This window comes from Acipenser ruthenus, chromosome 50, assembly GCF_902713425.1.
Source record: "Acipenser ruthenus chromosome 50, fAciRut3.2 maternal haplotype, whole genome shotgun sequence".
NCBI classification, from domain to species: Eukaryota; Metazoa; Chordata; class Actinopteri; order Acipenseriformes; family Acipenseridae; genus Acipenser; species Acipenser ruthenus.
Window position 1 is genome coordinate 2,041,267 of NC_081238.1, and position 18,075 is coordinate 2,059,341.

The 18,075-nt window shown below is 38.0% G+C and overlaps 1 protein-coding gene across 1 annotated transcript; it reads left to right on the top strand.

The window, feature by feature from the left end:
• The first annotated feature begins 240 nt into the window (after positions 1-240).
• LOC117967912 (transcription factor Sox-19b-like) lies at positions 241-11,482 on the top strand. The gene is made up of 2 exons (XM_059015448.1): positions 241-1,336; positions 9,575-11,482. The coding sequence occupies exons 1-2, from the start codon at positions 693-695 to the stop codon at positions 9,819-9,821; spliced, it is 891 nt and encodes a 296-aa protein (XP_058871431.1). The 5' UTR covers positions 241-692; the 3' UTR covers positions 9,822-11,482.
• Positions 11,483-18,075: the final 6,593 nt, after the last annotated feature.

Sequence of the window (18,075 nt, forward strand, 5' to 3'; positions counted from 1 at the left end):
TATTGAACAGCCTGGAAGCAGTTTGTTTTGTAATATACAGTGCAGTAGATTCAATACTGTTTGATTTTGCTTATAGAAAGAAAGAAACACTGGTCGTTCAGGAACAATAAAGCGCTTTTTATTTACCGCGCCCCTTCTTTAGTTATGGAAATGCGGTCCTCGCCTGTAACGCCCGTTTCGTAATGGTGAGAGCGGATTGGTAGAGCGGGGGAGGAATTATCCTTATAAACTAGCTTTGTCAGCAGGAGTGAAATAACTTTTTAACTGTTTTGGCATTTTAGGAAGCAGTGAAGCAGTGAAGTAAAATTTGGGATTATTTCAGAACTGGTTTTTCAACCTGTTATTGAGAACGCTGATGCAAATTTACGAATGTTACTTTAAAAAAAACAGGATTTGTCGATGCTGTTGGGCACTTACTGTAAGTATAGTAATAATAATAATAATAATAATAATAATAATAATAATAATAATAATAATAATCATAATAGTAATTTTCAATCCGGTTCCCACCTCTACCCGCGGGTGAACTGACAGTAACTGAATTTATAATTGCTAGATGAATGCGGTTTGCCTAGATTTTAATACGTGCAGCACCCAACAAACCGCTCCCGACTTCAGTTGACTCTGTGTTTGATCTGTTTTGTAATTCGGTCAACTTTCTGCGCTGCTCTTTCGCTTTTTTTTTAAATAACATGTACAGTATGATGGAACATGAGTTAAAGTCACCGGGGCCTCCGCCGTCCCATCATCCCGGCTCGGGCATGTCACCTGTCGGGAGCGGCGTGGGAGGTAACCATCCCGGGGCGAAGGGTGCTTGCCCTCCCGGCAGCGACCCCATGGACAAAGTTAAGCGGCCTATGAACGCCTTCATGGTGTGGTCCCGGGGCCAGCGACGAAAAATGGCTCAGGAAAACCCCAAAATGCACAACTCAGAGATTAGCAAACGACTAGGCGCCGAGTGGAAGCTACTGACAGACGCTGAAAAGCGACCTTTCATCGACGAGGCCAAGCGCCTGAGGGCGCTGCACATGAAGGAGTACCCCGACTACAAGTATAAGCCCAGGCGCAAGAGCAAGCCTCTCTTGAAGAAGGACAACCCGGCTGGCAAGTACCCTCTCTCGGCCGGCAACCTGCTTGCGGTGGCGGCGGCTCAGGGACCCGGAGGGAGTCCCAGAATGGACAGCTACGGCTGGGGCCCTACTGGGGGGTACGCGGGCATGCAGAGCGAGGCCCTTGGGTACCCCCAGCAGCTACATCGCTACGAACTGTCGACCCTGCAGTACCCCCCTGGCATGGCCACAGCACAGAGTTACATGAGCGGCGCAAATTCCTACAGGTGAGTTTTGACAAAACTTTCTTTTTTTTTTTTTTTTTTTTTTGCTGTTGTTTCTAACAAAAAGAAAACATGTAAAGTTTGGGTTTTTAGATTTTGTTTACACTGTACATTTTGTTTAAAGAATTATAATTTAGTTCAAGTCAGCTTCCTTTTCAGTTTTACATTTTTATATGTATTACAGTTTCAAAACCTAAATGCATTCGATGGGCACACATTTGAGTGACTGTTCAAAATATACGTGTGTAATATTGACACTGTAGTAAACACAGCGTTCATAAAACTGCACGCACTTTTTTTTTAGTTGAAGCAATCAATTGAAAACGGCATGTATCAAAAAAACAGTCCACTTTCTTATATAAATTTTGTCACAACAAACGCACTCGGTTTATTTAGGCCGCTCGTGTGCGTATGTGTTTAATTGGTATTTATTTTAGAATTATACGGTAGCAACAACGTTGCTGGAGAAACCAATACAGCATATATGATTAATACTTTATAACTGCCAAGGTGACAGAATTTAAAATCCAATCAGGCCGCTATTAAAATACTTAATATTTTAGATTTGTTGAAACTTACATTTTCATAAACTGTTTTAAAAGTATTAAATCCGTATTTAACCTTTCAGTGTTACATGTTAGTAGATGTATTTCAAATTCTATATCAAGTTTATGATATAAGTTCATTACTACGTCCGTGTGAAGGTAGAGTAAATTTGCGGTTTTTTATTGTAATGTGTAATTATAAAGAAGCGGGGATGTCTAATGATAGTTTTCACCTGTTGCAGCAGTTCAAATTTTTCCTAAGCAAAGATGCTACCAGTTTTTTAAAATGCTACAAATATAAGGAATATCACGTCTCTAAAGCACTCTATTCACAGCGTGGCATTATACACACACACACACACACACACACATATTATTATTATTTATTTCTTAGCAGACGCCCTTATCCAGGGCGACTTACAATTGTTACAAGATATCACATTATACATTATTTCACATTATACAGATATCACATTATTTTTACATACAATTACCCATTTATACAGTTGGGTTTTTACTGGAGCAATCTAGGTAAAGTACCTTACTCAAGGGTACAACAGCAGTGTCCCCCACCTGGGATTGAACCTACAACCCTCCGGTCAAGAGTCCAGAGCTCCTAACCACTACTCCACACTATATATATATATATATATATATATATATATATATATATATATATATATATATATATATATATATATATATATATATATATATATATATATGAAATAAGGTGCTTTTCACAAAACATTAAGGGCTGTTTTAAGGTATATTTAAGTGTCTAACATTCTCTGAAAATGAACTAACCTTCTCTAAAATGCTTAAACCCCAAACATGATTCATTATTACAAATGGGTTTTAAGAAAACATTGCTTAAAACTGTTAAAGTTTTGTGAATAATAGCGGGATATTTTGCACAGTTTCAACCACTTTGTCCCACACAAAGTAATAGCTAATCTCAGACTCGTAATGTTAAAAGTCTTCCATCGACTTACATTTTACAGGACATACATCTTTGTATGGGCTGTATATCTGTATGTGATAAACATATCACAAACGAATACTGCAATTAATTTTTAATAATGAATCATTCAGTTATGCAAACCTTTTTAATGTCCGTGTACTTAAGTGACCAAAACAGACGGTATCAATTATATTGCACTCCGTTTTAATTTATTTAATTTTATTTTTTCTTGCCTGAACTTAATTCTAACACCATAATTATTAGTGGTAAAATATTTCGCGCTCTATAAAGTCATCCACACCGGTAAAGTAGCATATTTTACAGAGATCAACAAACTTCAAAGCGCCTGGAGCCCTTAATATATAGATTTTAAGGCTGTGCAATGGTGTCATCGAGGAAAGACTTCACGTTTAAAACACCAATCGTCGTTATGCGGGCAGATGGGTTCGGGAGAGCTCTCAAGAGCGTGGACTGACTGTGCACAACGGAATCACAAACTCAGTATGTGCGCTTTCGATTTCCAACGGTAGTCCGTATATACAGTAGCATATTTCTACCTACAGATGTGATCGAAGAAAGTCTAAAACAATTATTAAACTGATACAAAACGACCAGAATTAATAATATTGTGTCCTGCGTCCAATATACCGCTTTGAAAAAGGTATATCTAAAAACACAAAACAAATCTGTAAGAGGCGTTCATCGACCCATCAGTGTTCGGTTCCGAGCAGCTGATCGATCTCAGAACTTTGTCCAGTCGGGTCTTAAAGGATCCCAGTGATTCAGCATCAAACCATTCAGTATACACACACTCCCCACTTACTGTGTGAAGATGAAAGAACATTTTGGCTTTTGTGTATTTAAATAAAGTTATTATTATTTCTGAACTTCTTTCATCACGTGTTCATCCCCTCCGATTTCTCATTTCTTTAGGCGCTAGAACGCCACCAGCACATTAGTCTGACCATAAATTAAAACGCACACTTAGTTAAGTATAAAGACTGTTCATATGCAATGTGTTATAAACAAATGTTACTTTTAACTAATTTTTTTCTTTTGTACTGCTGTGTCTTCTACGTCTATACACACATCCCAATGTGTTTTATAATCTATTCCAAAGCATTTGTTTCATTATTTTGATTTTACAGGCAGGTGGTCAGATACTGATTATATATCAGGAGATTTTAAAAATCAGGTTGGAATTTTTTTTCAGATAAATGTACTTTGTTTTAATTCATTTTAAAGTTGCAAATAATCCAGTGAAATGCCCTGATTAATTATTTTTTTTAATGGTATTATTATTTTGTAAATGTTCACGTTAATCTATGTAGTTCTAGGTGTGTGATATGTTTCTGTATTGCTGCCTTCTCGGCCAGGTCTCTTAAAAAGAGATTTTTAATCTCAGTGTGACCTCCTGGTTATATAAAGGTTAAATAATAATAAAAATACAAAAATATTTTCGAGCGACATGCTTTGTTTTATGGAGACCCCTAAAATGACGATGTTGCCGTTCGACAGGTTGTTCGGTCTCGACAGTGCCGTGTCAAAACTCGCTCTGTGGGTGCTGCTCCAGACCGGATATTTAACCATTTCTTAAACACCGAAGCAAAGAAACATTTTTAGAAAAAAGAAAATGTCTAAGAAGCTGTGCTGAGCAGTATAGTGAAGAACGTGTTTATATAAATATACCCTTTATCATAAACTTGAAAACAGGTGTGTGGGGCGGGGCAGAAACGTCCGTTTGGCATGTATTTACCATCACTTGGGGTATATGTTATATTCAAGTCGTCTGAACACAAAGTTTCAACTAATTGATCAAAATTAAAAACGCAAACTTTATTTGACATATGCAAGTTCCAACTTTTAACGTTATCAATTAGTTGAAATGTTTGTAATGTATCAAAGCGTGTAGCAGAGAGAGAGAGAGAGAGAGAGAGAGAGAGAGAGAGAGAGAGTGAGAGAGAGAGAGAAAATATGCAGCTGACCAAATGCGCTTGAAAAAGGTATGATATTAGCTTATCGATGCTGTTGACCAAGATTGGTAAATTCTGTTGAAACTAAATTAAACACACTGAAATGCCCCACTCTCTACAAAAGAGGGGCCAGGGACTTTGGCAGTTTAAAACCAATTTAAATAAAATGGCATTCTGTAGACGGCTGTATTTGCAGTTTGCTGGTAACCTCGTCTTAAGCAAATCTACTCGCCTAACAAAGTTGCTGCACCCTAATATCGTATCATTTTCAAGCTGCGATGTTTGTCAAATACATACAGCGCAGTCACAGTGTTTGCTTACCCCCAGTGTTTAGAGATCTCGAAAGCAGATTAAGTCAATACCAAGCTGTGATTTGAGTGAGTTTCCTCGTGGCAGGTGGATACCCCAACCCCACCCAGAATTTACACTACATTTTAAAACTAAAGTAATACAGCAAACCGACCTGGCTTAAAGGCCACCTATACGAGGCCACCGCCGCAATTAATGCAACATATTTACAGTACAAATTGACGTCAGTGCATATTATTCACCATGTCATTTAAAATAAGGCACTTAATGTATACACCATTTTATTTTATCATTTTGAATACTACTATTTAATAATAATAATAATAATAATAATAATAATAATAATAATAATAATAATAATAATAATAATAATAATAATACAATTCTTTATGTAACGTTATCACAATATTTTCTTCTAAGGAAGTTGAATATCCTAATTTATTTGTAATGTTTTATTTTATATAGTCTGTATATCAAGTTAGTTGCCTAAAATCTCAATTTCTGCCTATGGTTTAAACCTTCTTTCTGTATGCCTTGTTAATGTTTTGGTGAGTTTAGCTCGTTCGTTTTAAGCAAAGCCTTCCCCTTAAGGTATCTGATGCTCAATTATGTTGTCGGGTCTGTAAGTACTGTTGAACTGTTTAATGTAGAACCTGCGTCTATAATTAACTATAAGGCCATAGCAATTTATCTGCCACTGACAGAGAAACCCCACCTGAGTGTGCAGTTCACAAACCAAAACAAAACAATATGTGGATGTCCCTGACAACTTTGCGTCAAACATTGAAAGAGAGAGTAGCTAGTATTGCTTCAGAACATCAGTATACAATATATTACTTTTTTAAAAATTGTTTGGGGGTATTTAAATATTTACTTGGCCCTCGAGGAGTTAGCCCGGTTCAAAAGGGATGAGAAGGGGAGTTCATTATTGTGTGTTGTTTATCATAACTGTGTTATACCAAATGGTGAAGCTATTCCAAGCAGGGGAAAGGAGTTAACTAAATACCAAGCTATTAAGGTGTGTGTGAGAGAGAGAGAGTGTGTGTGTATTTCTACACTGTACTTGCACGTTTGATTTCACCTTATAACTGCTAAGCAATTGTTGCTAAATAATAGTAATAATCTTTATTTTTATATAGCGCCTTTCATAGTGGCCCACCGTCACAAAGCGCTTTACAGAGGCAGGCTGTGAACTGTGCATTATATGCAGAGTCACTTCCAATAGGACGTTGATTTAACATCTCATCCGCAGGACGGAGCACAAGGAGGTGAGGTGACTCGCTCAGGGTCACACGCAGTGAGTCAGTTAGTGGCAGAGGTGGGATTGGAACAGGTGATCTTGTTCCAAGCCCTGGACTTTAACCACTGGACCGCACTGCCTCCTTGGGTTTAATTGCAAAATTGACTTCACAACTTTACAGGAAAGAACTAATAATACAAAAATCGGGTGCTTATGTTTTGTTCTTTCACTACAAATCTGTGGTTTTTCAACTGTTTTAAAACCTGTTTTTCCATGAGGAAGTCCTATTATACTACCAAATTCCCCTCTTTATAAGATTAAGCATAATTACAGTCACAGAGGAAAGTCTTTTAAGCTTTGTTTGAAAGACACATTGGACTGGTGCTGTTTAAACATGAACAGTTAGGACATTTTGAATATGGACAACCGTGGGGGAAGAAGTAATCCAGTAAACAGGCTACTAAAATATCACACACTTAATGGAATTGGTGTGTGTGTGTGTGTGTGTGTGTGTGTGTGTATATATATATATATATATATATATATATATATATATATATATATATATAAGAAAAAAGAAAAGGATATTTCAGGTACTTAAAAAGGTAGAATAATTGATTACAAATCAATTATCAGGACGTTTCGGACTACACGTGTGTATATATATATATATATATATATATATATATATATATATGTGTGTGTGTGTAGATAGATATCTATATCCTATTGTAATACACTATTAGGTTAAAAAACAGTTGTGTTTATTCATTTAAAAATATTATTATTATTATTATATATTTCTTAGCAGACGCCCTCATCCAGGGCGACTTACAATTGTTACAACATATCACATTATACATTATTTCACATTATACAGATATCACATTATACATTATTTTTTTTACATACAATTACCCATTTATACAGTTGGGTTTTTACTGGAGCAATCTAGGTAAAGTACCTTGCTCAAGGGTACAACAGCAGTGTACCCCACTGGGGATTGAACCCACAACCCTCCGGTCAAGAGTCCAGAGCCCTAACCACTACTCCACACTGCTGCCCTAATTAAATATATTTAATTCAATCTGTTTAAGTTGTAACAGTGACGTGCATTTCAATGTTTTTAGATTAAAATCCACTAAAATAAATATACCATACTTTCTGAGCGTGGACCACACAAGTTAATTCATGTGGAATAACTAAACGAGGCACGTACGTCTTGACAACACAACATGACGACGACCCAGTTCACCGCTGCCCAATTTAAAAAGTAAAATAATGAAAAGATCGTGCAAACGTTGTAAAACGCCTTTATATACTGTATCTCAATTCTTACACCATGGTCTGCTTGTTTTTCTTACGGTGGTGTGTGGACTTGTTTTTAGTTGAACTGTGTTGTTCAAAAAGAGATTTATTTTTGGACACGCATGGATTAAACATAAAAACATGTCTGAATAGAAGTTTCCTCCCACAGGATAGAATCATTTTATTGGCACAGATTTATTTAAAGATGAAACAAAAGTGCCAGTTGTCTATGCAAAAGTCAAGTATGGAACAAACGCATTAGTTTGCATTTCTATTTCAATTTCATTTAGTTTTCATTTCTATTAATCAAGCATCTAAGTGATCCAGTTTACACAATTTATTTACAGGGAGTAAACAAACAACGGACAAGTTGGCCTGTAATAGGCCTACTGAATTTTACATTATTTCAACATACCAGCATGGTATTTTATTCGTAGTGACTCTCCATATCCTTTCATTCCAACTTGTTTTTGGCATGGCGTCTATCTGCTAAAGCAAACGGTTAGATAGATGGTTAAATAGCCAATATTATAGTTTTATTTATTTTTAAACAACCCACAACAGTTTTCTTGCCAATTATCATATGGAGTTAAAACAACATTTAGTATTGTTTTTGAATGTATAAACGATTAATACACCACTGGTGGCAGGGAACTGGTACACAAACATTGCAGGTCCCTCGCCCAGTCGCCCCTCCTTCCTGTCTGAGGTAATAACACATTGTGTCTGGTCTATATAAAAACACAAGACGGTTGTCATCCAGTTTAGGCCAAACATTCAAGAAATTAAGAAAATTGAATTGGTACAATTTTGAGAATATAAATGTTGCCTTAAATAAATTTGGAGACTATATATGAGAGAGATTTGTGTGCGACAAAACCACCACATTTTTTGTGACAGCTAATAAATTTAGAATGTGACCAAATTAATATTTATTCAGTAGAAGTTCAATTTTTCTTATCAGTAATGCCTAACTGCATTTGTATGCTTTATCATTATTATTTATTTCTTAGCAGATGCCCTTATCCAGGGCGACTTACAATTGTTACAAGATATCACATTACTTTTGCATACAATTACCCATTTATACAGTTGGGATTTTACTGGAGCAATCTAGGTAAAGTACCTTGCTCAAGGGTACAGCAGCAGTGTCCCCCACCTGGGATTGAACCCACGACCCTCCGGTCAAGAGTCCAGAGCCCTAACCACTACTCCACACTGCTGCCCTTTATATTAATGGAGTGAAAAACAGGTGTTTTCAGTTCTGTTTTGGTTGTGGATTTAATTGTGTTTTTTTCCCCCAAATGGTGGGGGGGATGGTCGTAAAATATGCGGCCCTCAATTGGAGTATGCAAACTAATAACGTACGACCTCCTTCATTTTGAAAGACTAGGCCTTGTTCTTTACAATGCACTACCATGGCAACGCAGGTCTTAACCGCTTACAATGCAAAACCCATTCAAGTTGTGTGTAGGGCCTCTGCGTCCTTGAGCGCAGTCGTGCCTGGCTTGCTATTGGATAGAGCGCGATACTCATTTAAAAGCGAGGCAGGCGATGCGATGGGACAACAGCGACAGCAGCTAAAGCAAATAGAACACTGACAAAATGGCGTTCTCATTACGACTGGCTGAAAAGAACATGCTCAGCTTTGTTTATAAATATAATGAGGACTGCGTGATGGTGGCCTCTCCAAGTGGGGGAAGCGTAGGCCTATATTAAAGCAGTCTTGTTCCAGAATAACGCTCACATTCATTAAGTCTTATACATATTGTTAGGGCTTATGTTTTTAGACTAGATCCACCTGTCCCTTGTGTAGCTCTTAAAGGTTAGAACTCCTTTACAAGCGGACTCATAATGTGAGCGTTTCAGTGTAACTGAACCCCTCTCTTCTTCTCTCTGCAGCCCCATGTCTTACGGAGGAAATGCCCAGCAGGCCAGCTCTGTGATGTCAATGGTAAAACCCGAGCCGGTGTCTCACTCCCCCACTGGGGCCCCCAGCCACCACCGAGGGAGCCTGCAGGGGGACCTGAGAGACATGATCAGCATGTACATCCCCAGCAACGACACGACGGACCCCGCAGGACAGAGGGGCTACAGCAGCGTACAGCAGCACTACCTGAACGGGACTGTACCCCTGACACACATCTGACAGGAACTCTCTCTCTCTCTCTCTCTCTCTCTCTCTCTCTCTCTACACACAACGCATGAAGGAGCTTTGTAAATAGTCTTCAACACTTGTTTTTTGTTTGTTGGGGGGGGGGAAATTGTTTTTCCTTTTGTGTTAAAGGAAAACCTAATGTGTGTAATAATAATAATAATAATAATAATATTAATAACTAATAATATTAATTACGGAAAGACCCAAATCTGAAACTTTTTTTTTTTTTTTAAAAGGAAATAATGGTAAATATGTCATTTTATTGCCCTGAAGAAACCATTATCAAACCAAGTTCACAATTATACAGATATTACACACTACAGACAGACAGCGTCATGATACACTGGCACACTGGCTGGCTGTCTGGTACTGATGTGGCACCACAGTACCACACTCGTACTAATGTTGCACTACTGATGTCACTAACTGAGTGCTGTTATACACCCTACAAGTTTCAGTATGCAGTAATACACTTTAGTATGTAATGGTGGTGGTTGCGTAATAACAAATCACCCACATAAGTTCTTATCACATACTTTTTTAGACAACAGCTGGCATGTAATTTAATGTCAAAGGAGGCAAGATAATATCACATACATGATGCATTTCCTTATAGCTCAGTTGTAGATAATATGATTTGTCACATAAAATGTCTTCATGGGGATACATCTAGAAATTCTACACAGTGGGAGAAGGGATGGTGGCACAGAAAACTGCACCTACCTTGGATGACCTGTGTCGGTATGCAGTATATTACATGTGCTGCTGAATACACAGTGAGTGCATTGGAAAAGTCACTTTCATTACTCATCTGATTAATGAAAAGAGGACTGAACTGTTACAAATACCGGGACACCAAGCAGAAAGAATACAGCATCCTTGGCAATCCATTTGTTTAAAGTAAATTATAGTGAAAAGTTACTTTTTAAAATGAGTTTTAATTATAATGTGTTAGCGATGGTTAATTAATGCATGTGATACAGCAACTTGGTGACGTGTGTTGTACAGGTCCTGTTCCACACACACCACTCAGTGTTCACTGGAACTGAAACTAAGCTGACTCAAGTGGATATGTTGCTTGTGTGTTTAGATATGTTCTGAAGTTTCGCCCCACTGAATTAATTTTATAACAGAACACAGTACTAACATGCATTTGTGTTCAGCAGATAAGTAATGCTGTAGACACAAGGCATTAGCTGAAGCAAAATGTAACTACATTCAAATTTCAGAATGTAACAGTAAGAGGTTTTTCTTGCAAAAGCAGTATCTTTATTTTCGTATGATTCTTACGGCAACATTAAGCCCCTTTTCTTTGTAAAAAAAAAAAAAGCCAAAATTAACCCTTAAGTTCCCAAACCTCAGAAAACTGTTTTTCAAGTAGGAATTAAAATAAATAAATAAATAAATAAATAAATAAACGGGTCTAAATACTGTAATTTATATTAAAACACAAAAAGATGTTTACACTGCAGAGACGGTCGTGAAATTGTACATTATCTGTGTTTTTTTATTATTATTTTTAGTATGTTAATATTTCTTCTTTGTCTTGTAAATTGTCGGAGCTGAGCTGTACAGATTTTAAAAAGCCCTTATACTAAGGGCTATGCTGTTTTAAACAAAAAAATAATAATAATAAAGAAAACGTTTGTAAATCTGTCTGCGGGAGTTTCTTTATTTTCTTGGTAATTCATTAACACCCAGATTTTATAACAACGTTTAAAATTACTGTACACGGTACGTTTTTGGTCCCTTTTCAGTGATGAGAGATCTTGTCATTAAATATATTCTTATTGTCATTATAGCGAACAACATTGTGTGGTCATTTTACTTGGAGGGTGGCTCTCCAGGGTATTTTTCCTGTCATTACCACCCAGCTGCTTCCCTTATAGACTGACATGCTTTAAGCCAGAAGACGCTGCAGTGAAATAACCTAGGAAGTGCAAGGTTCACAGATTTCTTGAGAGTAAGGCATGGAAACTAAGAACTTTCTGCAAGGAAAAGAAAATGCTCCACGACAAAGTTTCAGTTAAAACTTTTGTTTTTTGACAAATCTACCATTTTCCTTTCAGTTTCATCTGTTTTTGACTAAATTCTCAAAGCATAAAGACAATTCCAATACTACACTACTCTAGATTTGAAACCAGTGCCAGTGAAACATCGTCCGATGGGTTATAAACTGTCAAATTCCAGGACAAATCATCATCTTAATGAGACAAACATAGACTTATTTATCTCCTGTAATCCTGTTGCAAAATTTGTGTTAACAAATGCTTATCGTCCTACATCACAACAAATAACACAGAGCCAATGAAATTTGTTATTCCCAACCAGGGAAAGGGTAATCAGTCATTCCCCACAATTGTGAAAAACACATTCCTGGGAATTTCACTCCAGCCTTTTTAGTTTTATGTTATAAATTACAAATCCTCTATGAAGTCGGAGATCTAGAGGAGTCCAAAGTGTCCCTGATACCACCACTGAAATGTCAGCAGCAAGCCAAGATCACTGCATTTCAATCAATAAAGCCTGAGCTTGCAGTCCATAGCTTCGATCCCACTGTTTTGTTTAATACTTCTCTTGTAATAATTAGAATTTTCTTTAAAAATGAATTGATTTGGAGTTAAGAATTGTGCATCATTTTATTTTGCAGGGAACGAAGTTCATATTACAGTGAAGCTATTCCAATGGTTGCATTGCTAAGAGGGGTAATCATAAAAGAAGGCACATATTAATAGTATGTAGTTAAACAAATTACACTTACAACTTATAGAAATGCTACACAAAGTGGGAGAAGGGATGGCGGCACAGAAAACAGCATCTGCCCCGGATGACCGCTGTCAGAAAAGGTTTAATGAAAAAATACAAAAAAATACAAACCTGAAACAGATTACCAGTATGCATTACAGGTGCTGCTGAATATACCGTATTTACATTTGCAGTACAGTGATTGCATTGGAAAAGTCACTATCATTACTCATCTGAATAATCAGTTATTTTCATAACTAACACCTGAAATATTAGGTAGCCCCTCCTTAATTACCAAAGTGGTTTTTTTCAGTAAAGCATTCCTATAATATATTATGCTACCTCCAGTTCTATTGGGAACAGCGTGGGGTAACATAAGGTAAACAAGACTAATTAACCATAACACAGTTTATTAAAGAAAAAGTTATACAAATGTAATTACGCTAAACCAAAATAACAACTAAATATAAAGAAAAAACACAACAATTAATAATCATAAATACACCAATAATCTGTCAATTTATTCGCTGTGCTGTTGTAATTAATAGCACAGCACCAGCAATGAATGAATCAATTATACACTTTAGTGACAGCTGCATTTTCTAAGAGTTATGTTAGCAGTTAGGTAAGAGATTGTATATTTAGAATGGAGAGTCTATGTTCTATGGGAAAAAAACTTGGTATCCCAAGTCTGTGAATGGTGTTCTGCTGTACAAAGCTAGCCATTCTAACACAGCATGAAAAACGAAATCCCCTCTCTTGACAGAAGAAAGCAGGATGTTGTCTAGTTCCTCTTGTTCTCCTAGCTGAAAGCAAGACCTTAGTATTATCATTATTATTTGTTTATTTAGCAGACACCTTTATCCAAGGCGACTTACAGAGACTAGGGTGTGTGAACTATGCATCAGCTGCAGAGTCACTTACAATTACGTCTCACCCGAAAGACGGAGCACAAGGAGGTTAAGTGACTTGCTCGGGGTCACACAGTGAGTCAGTGGTTGAGGTGGGATTTGAACCAGGGACCTACTGATTACAAGCTCGTTTCTTTAACCACTGGACCACACAGCCTCCTATGTAAATGAAGATAGATTTTCATGAAGCTCAACATGAAGGGATTGAGATGAGCTGGGGAATGCAATTCTGTATCACTTACAGGTAACACGTTACATGCAATTACTGTGCATTTACATAGTAGTTACTTAGTAAATACATGTGCGCTTACACATCATTACAATGTTATTATGCATAGTTATACCTAATGTGTCAATCTTTTTGCACGATAGATGTAAGTACACAATTGGATCATAAAAGGGTTAGAGTTAGGTTTAAAGTTTAAAGTGGCAGGGATCCAAAAAAATACAGCATTTCATGTCCCCACCTGTTGCTACAACTGTTTGAATAACGTACCTGTAATTGATCTTTTCATTGTTAACATCCTGACAACTTTTTACGCTATAATTTTTCAAAGCTCTTTCATATTTATAATTTTTCAGAAACTTTTTAAAATACATTAATACTTTGTGTAAAATATATTTATATAATAAGGCTGTAATTCCTTTTTGAAGGTTTCTGGTGACATGCAAACCACAAGAGCACGAGCTGTGAATAAAAAATCAAAACAATGTCTAAAAGAAACTTAATAAGTTCAAGACAAATGTTTCAACGAGAAGTCTTTCTCAGTGTCTTGAACCCAGCCATTCATTCTGCATGGAAACCGTTTGGGGTGTCGATGCCATTCAAATCTGTTGAGGGGCTGGTTATTTATTCATGAGTACTAAGATATTTAAGAGGTGTCAGGGCAATTCTACCGAACCCCCTTGAATATTATTTAAGAACATTAAATTTAAGAACATTAATGAACATTTGGCCCATCTATGATGGCCCATCTTTCTAGTAGCTGAATGATCTCGAAACAAGTCTGATCTTAAATAACCCAGTGATTTAGCATCAACAATATGACTAGGTAACCCATTCCATACCCCCCCACTCTCTGTCTGAAGAAGTGTCTCCTGTCCTAAGTCCACTTAATCTCCAACTGTGTCCCCTGGTCCTGGTTTCTGTGCTGCGCTTGAAGTATTGGTTAGGGTTAAACTTTGTCAATCCCTTTAAGACCTCAGTTATGTCCCACCTTATTTTTCTTTGTCTTAGAAAAATTATAGTGCGTTCTTTTAAGCCCCTGGATATTTTTTTAAATCTCTCTCTCTCTCTCTCTCTCTCTCTCTCTCTCTCTCTCTCTCTCTCTCTCTCTCTCTCTCTCTCCACGCTCCCTGCTCTCGAAGTGGGAGGTCGATAGACAGATTCCAGCAAAGCGAATAAAGGCTGCGTCTGTGTGATTTTAATCAGACACTCAGAGAATACCTTCCGTGCGCGTCATCTCCACCTTACCCAGAATTTCAAAATATTTTTTTCTTTAAAAAAAATTCAGTGGCGTGGTGTATTGCTGTCAGTTTCTGCTATTTTTAAAGTCACGAATAAATATTGGCATCGTCAACCATACTTACAGTTTTCTCAGACAAATCAATTTATTAGCACTAGCAATACAGGCATTGAAAAGCATGTTCTTCCCTCCCATTAGCACCAGCAATATTACCAATGCCCCTGTTTAAATGCAGGCTACCCAAGCCTTTACAGTTGATATGTATTACCTGTTATTAGTGCTATCAACATTATCGCAGGTCCCCTTTACAGTGCTAACCTGTCATAATATAGGCTTAAACATCCCAACCAATAGCAGAGCTAGACAATTGTTCATGTTCTGTGCCACTTTTTTAATAAAGTTTTTGATTTCAAAGCCTCAGTTAGCACTCCATTAAAAATGGACCAATCGTAATGTTACTGGAGTTATTTAGAGGTGAGAGCACTCCTTTAAAGGGAGGGTCAGTGTAGTAATAAGAGCCAAGAAACTATGAACTATGATTTCATGCATGCCTTGCACAAAACTTCTTGATCTGTGCATCCCTTCCATTATTCTAGCATCACGCTGGCAATGTTGAAGAAGACATGCATGAAGCCGTTCCTGGGATCATTCATGCATCGTTCATGCTTTGAAATGCTTTTATGGTGTTCCATTTGGTGTCTTATTGGCAGGGTTCTCTATACTAGACTGTACTGAATTAGCTGGCTCTCAGACCCCCAGTACAGCACTGAGTTCTCTATACTAGACTGTATTGAATTAGCTGGCTCTCAGATCCCCAGTACAGCACTGAGATCTCTATACTAGACTGTATTGAATTAGCTGACTCTCAGATCCCCAGTACAGCACTGAGTTCTCTATACTAGACTGTATTGAATTAGCTGGCTCTCAGATCCCCAGTACAGCACTGAGTTCTCTACACTAGACTGTATTGAATTAGCTGGCTCTCAGATCCCCATTACAGCACTGAGTTCTCTACACTAGACTGTATTGAATTAGCTGGCTCTCAGATCCCCAGTACAGCACTGAGTTCTCTATACTAGACTGTATTGAATTAGCTGGCTCTCAGATCCCCAGTACAGCACTGAGTTCTCTACACTAGACTGTATTGAATTAGCTGGCTCTCAGATCCCCTGTACAGCACTGAGTTCTCTACACTAGACTGTATTGAATTAGCTGGCTCTCAGATCCCCATTACAGCACTGAGTTCTCTACACTAGACTGTATTGAATTAGCTGGCTCTCAGATCCCCAGTACAGCACTGAGTTCTCTATACTAGACTGTATTGAATTAGCTGGCTCTCAGATCCCCAGTACAGCACTGAGTTCTCTATACTAGACTGTATTGAATTAGCTGGCTCTCAGATCCCCAGTACAGCACTGAGTTCTCTACACTAGACTGTATTGAATTAGCTGACTCTCAGATCCCCAGTACAGCACTGAGTTCTCTATACTAGACTGTATTGAATTAGCTGGCTCTCAGATCCCCAGTACAGCACTGAGTTCTCTACACTAGGCTGTATTGAATTAGCTGGCTCTCAGATCCCCAGTACAGCACTGAGTTCTCTATACTAGACTGTATTGAATTAGCTGACTCTCAGATCCCCAGTACAGCACTGAGTTCTCTACACTAGACTGTATTGAATTAGCTGGCTCTCAGATCCCCTGTACAGCACTGAGTTCTCTACACTAGGCTGTATTGAATTAGCTGGCTCTCAGATCCCCAGTACAGCACTGAGTTCTCTATACTAGGCTGTACTGAATTAGCTGGCTCTCAGATCCCCAGTACAGCACTGAGTTCTCTACACTAGACTGTATTGAATTAGCTGGCTCTCAGATCCCCAGTACAGCACTGTGTTATCTACACGAGACTGTATTGAAGCAGAGTAGATTGTAGTTTTGCATATTCTGACAGTTTTGAGTTTGTGAGTTTGACCTGCTTCTCTCGAAAACATTTTTCCTGATTAGCACTGGACTGACTGAGGATGATTTTAGGTAAAGCAATCCAAGACGAGTGCTAATCGAGGCCTGTGTGGAAGTCTCAGTGAAGAAGATCTGTGTCTGGGGGGATTAAAAGTTGCCAGAACTGAAGATTTTACAAATGAGGAGAGCGAGAGAGTGTGTGTTTTCTTGGAAGGCTGCCCTTGTCAGCTAGCTAAGCCTAGACCTCTGCTTCTAATTGGTCGTTTCAGGTTTTTTTTTTGGTCCCTATACAACTTGCAGGTGCACACAGTAAATTCATCCCACGTGCAACGCCTCCCCCGGAGTCTTTTGTCCACTTTCACGGCCCCCCCGCAGAGCGGAAAATTAGCCCTCCATTCTCCAGCAGCAGCCCCCTTGTTCAGCGGATTTAACCCTTCCATTGCCCGCCCATTCAAATGGAAATGTGTCTCAATGTGGCTAATCGCTTGGTTCAAGCAGAGGCAGGGGGAGGGGAGGGGAGGAAAGGGCTTCTCAGTGGAACTTTCATTTGGAAATCCCCTCGAAAGAGTTTCCTAACTATAGTTCCAAGTTTTTATTTTATCTCAGAAATGTCTTTAACTACAAGAACTAGACAATCTGCCTATCTGAGGGGTCTATGCTACAGTTGGGGAAGTTACTTCTAAAAAGTAATTACGAGTTACAGTAACGTATTACTTTGAAAAAAATAGTTACATTTCACTGAGATTTTTGTTGTTGTTGTTAGATTAGTCAGGCTGCAGCTCCAAATATTCTTTGAAGATCCAGCAATCGAACCAATTCGTTCACTCCTCTGATGTCTTGCGAGATATGAAAAGTGCTTTCAGTTTTTGCACGGCTGAAATATTTTCCATATTATGCACTAGCCATAAACTATAACCACGTTACAAATGTAATTCTTTGCCACATGTTTTTACCTGTTTGAAAAAGCAACCACTGCAGTTTATAGGAACATATTACTCCCCGACACGGCTTGTTACTTTTAAAACATTGAAGCTGCTTTCCTTTGTAGCACCTCAACTTATATTTCACAGTGTTGCAGAGCTGCTTTGATAAATCAGATTTTAGTATTCATAAAAATTCCAGAACCTCTAATTCTCTTGTTGCACTGGCTTGTCATCTCAGCCCA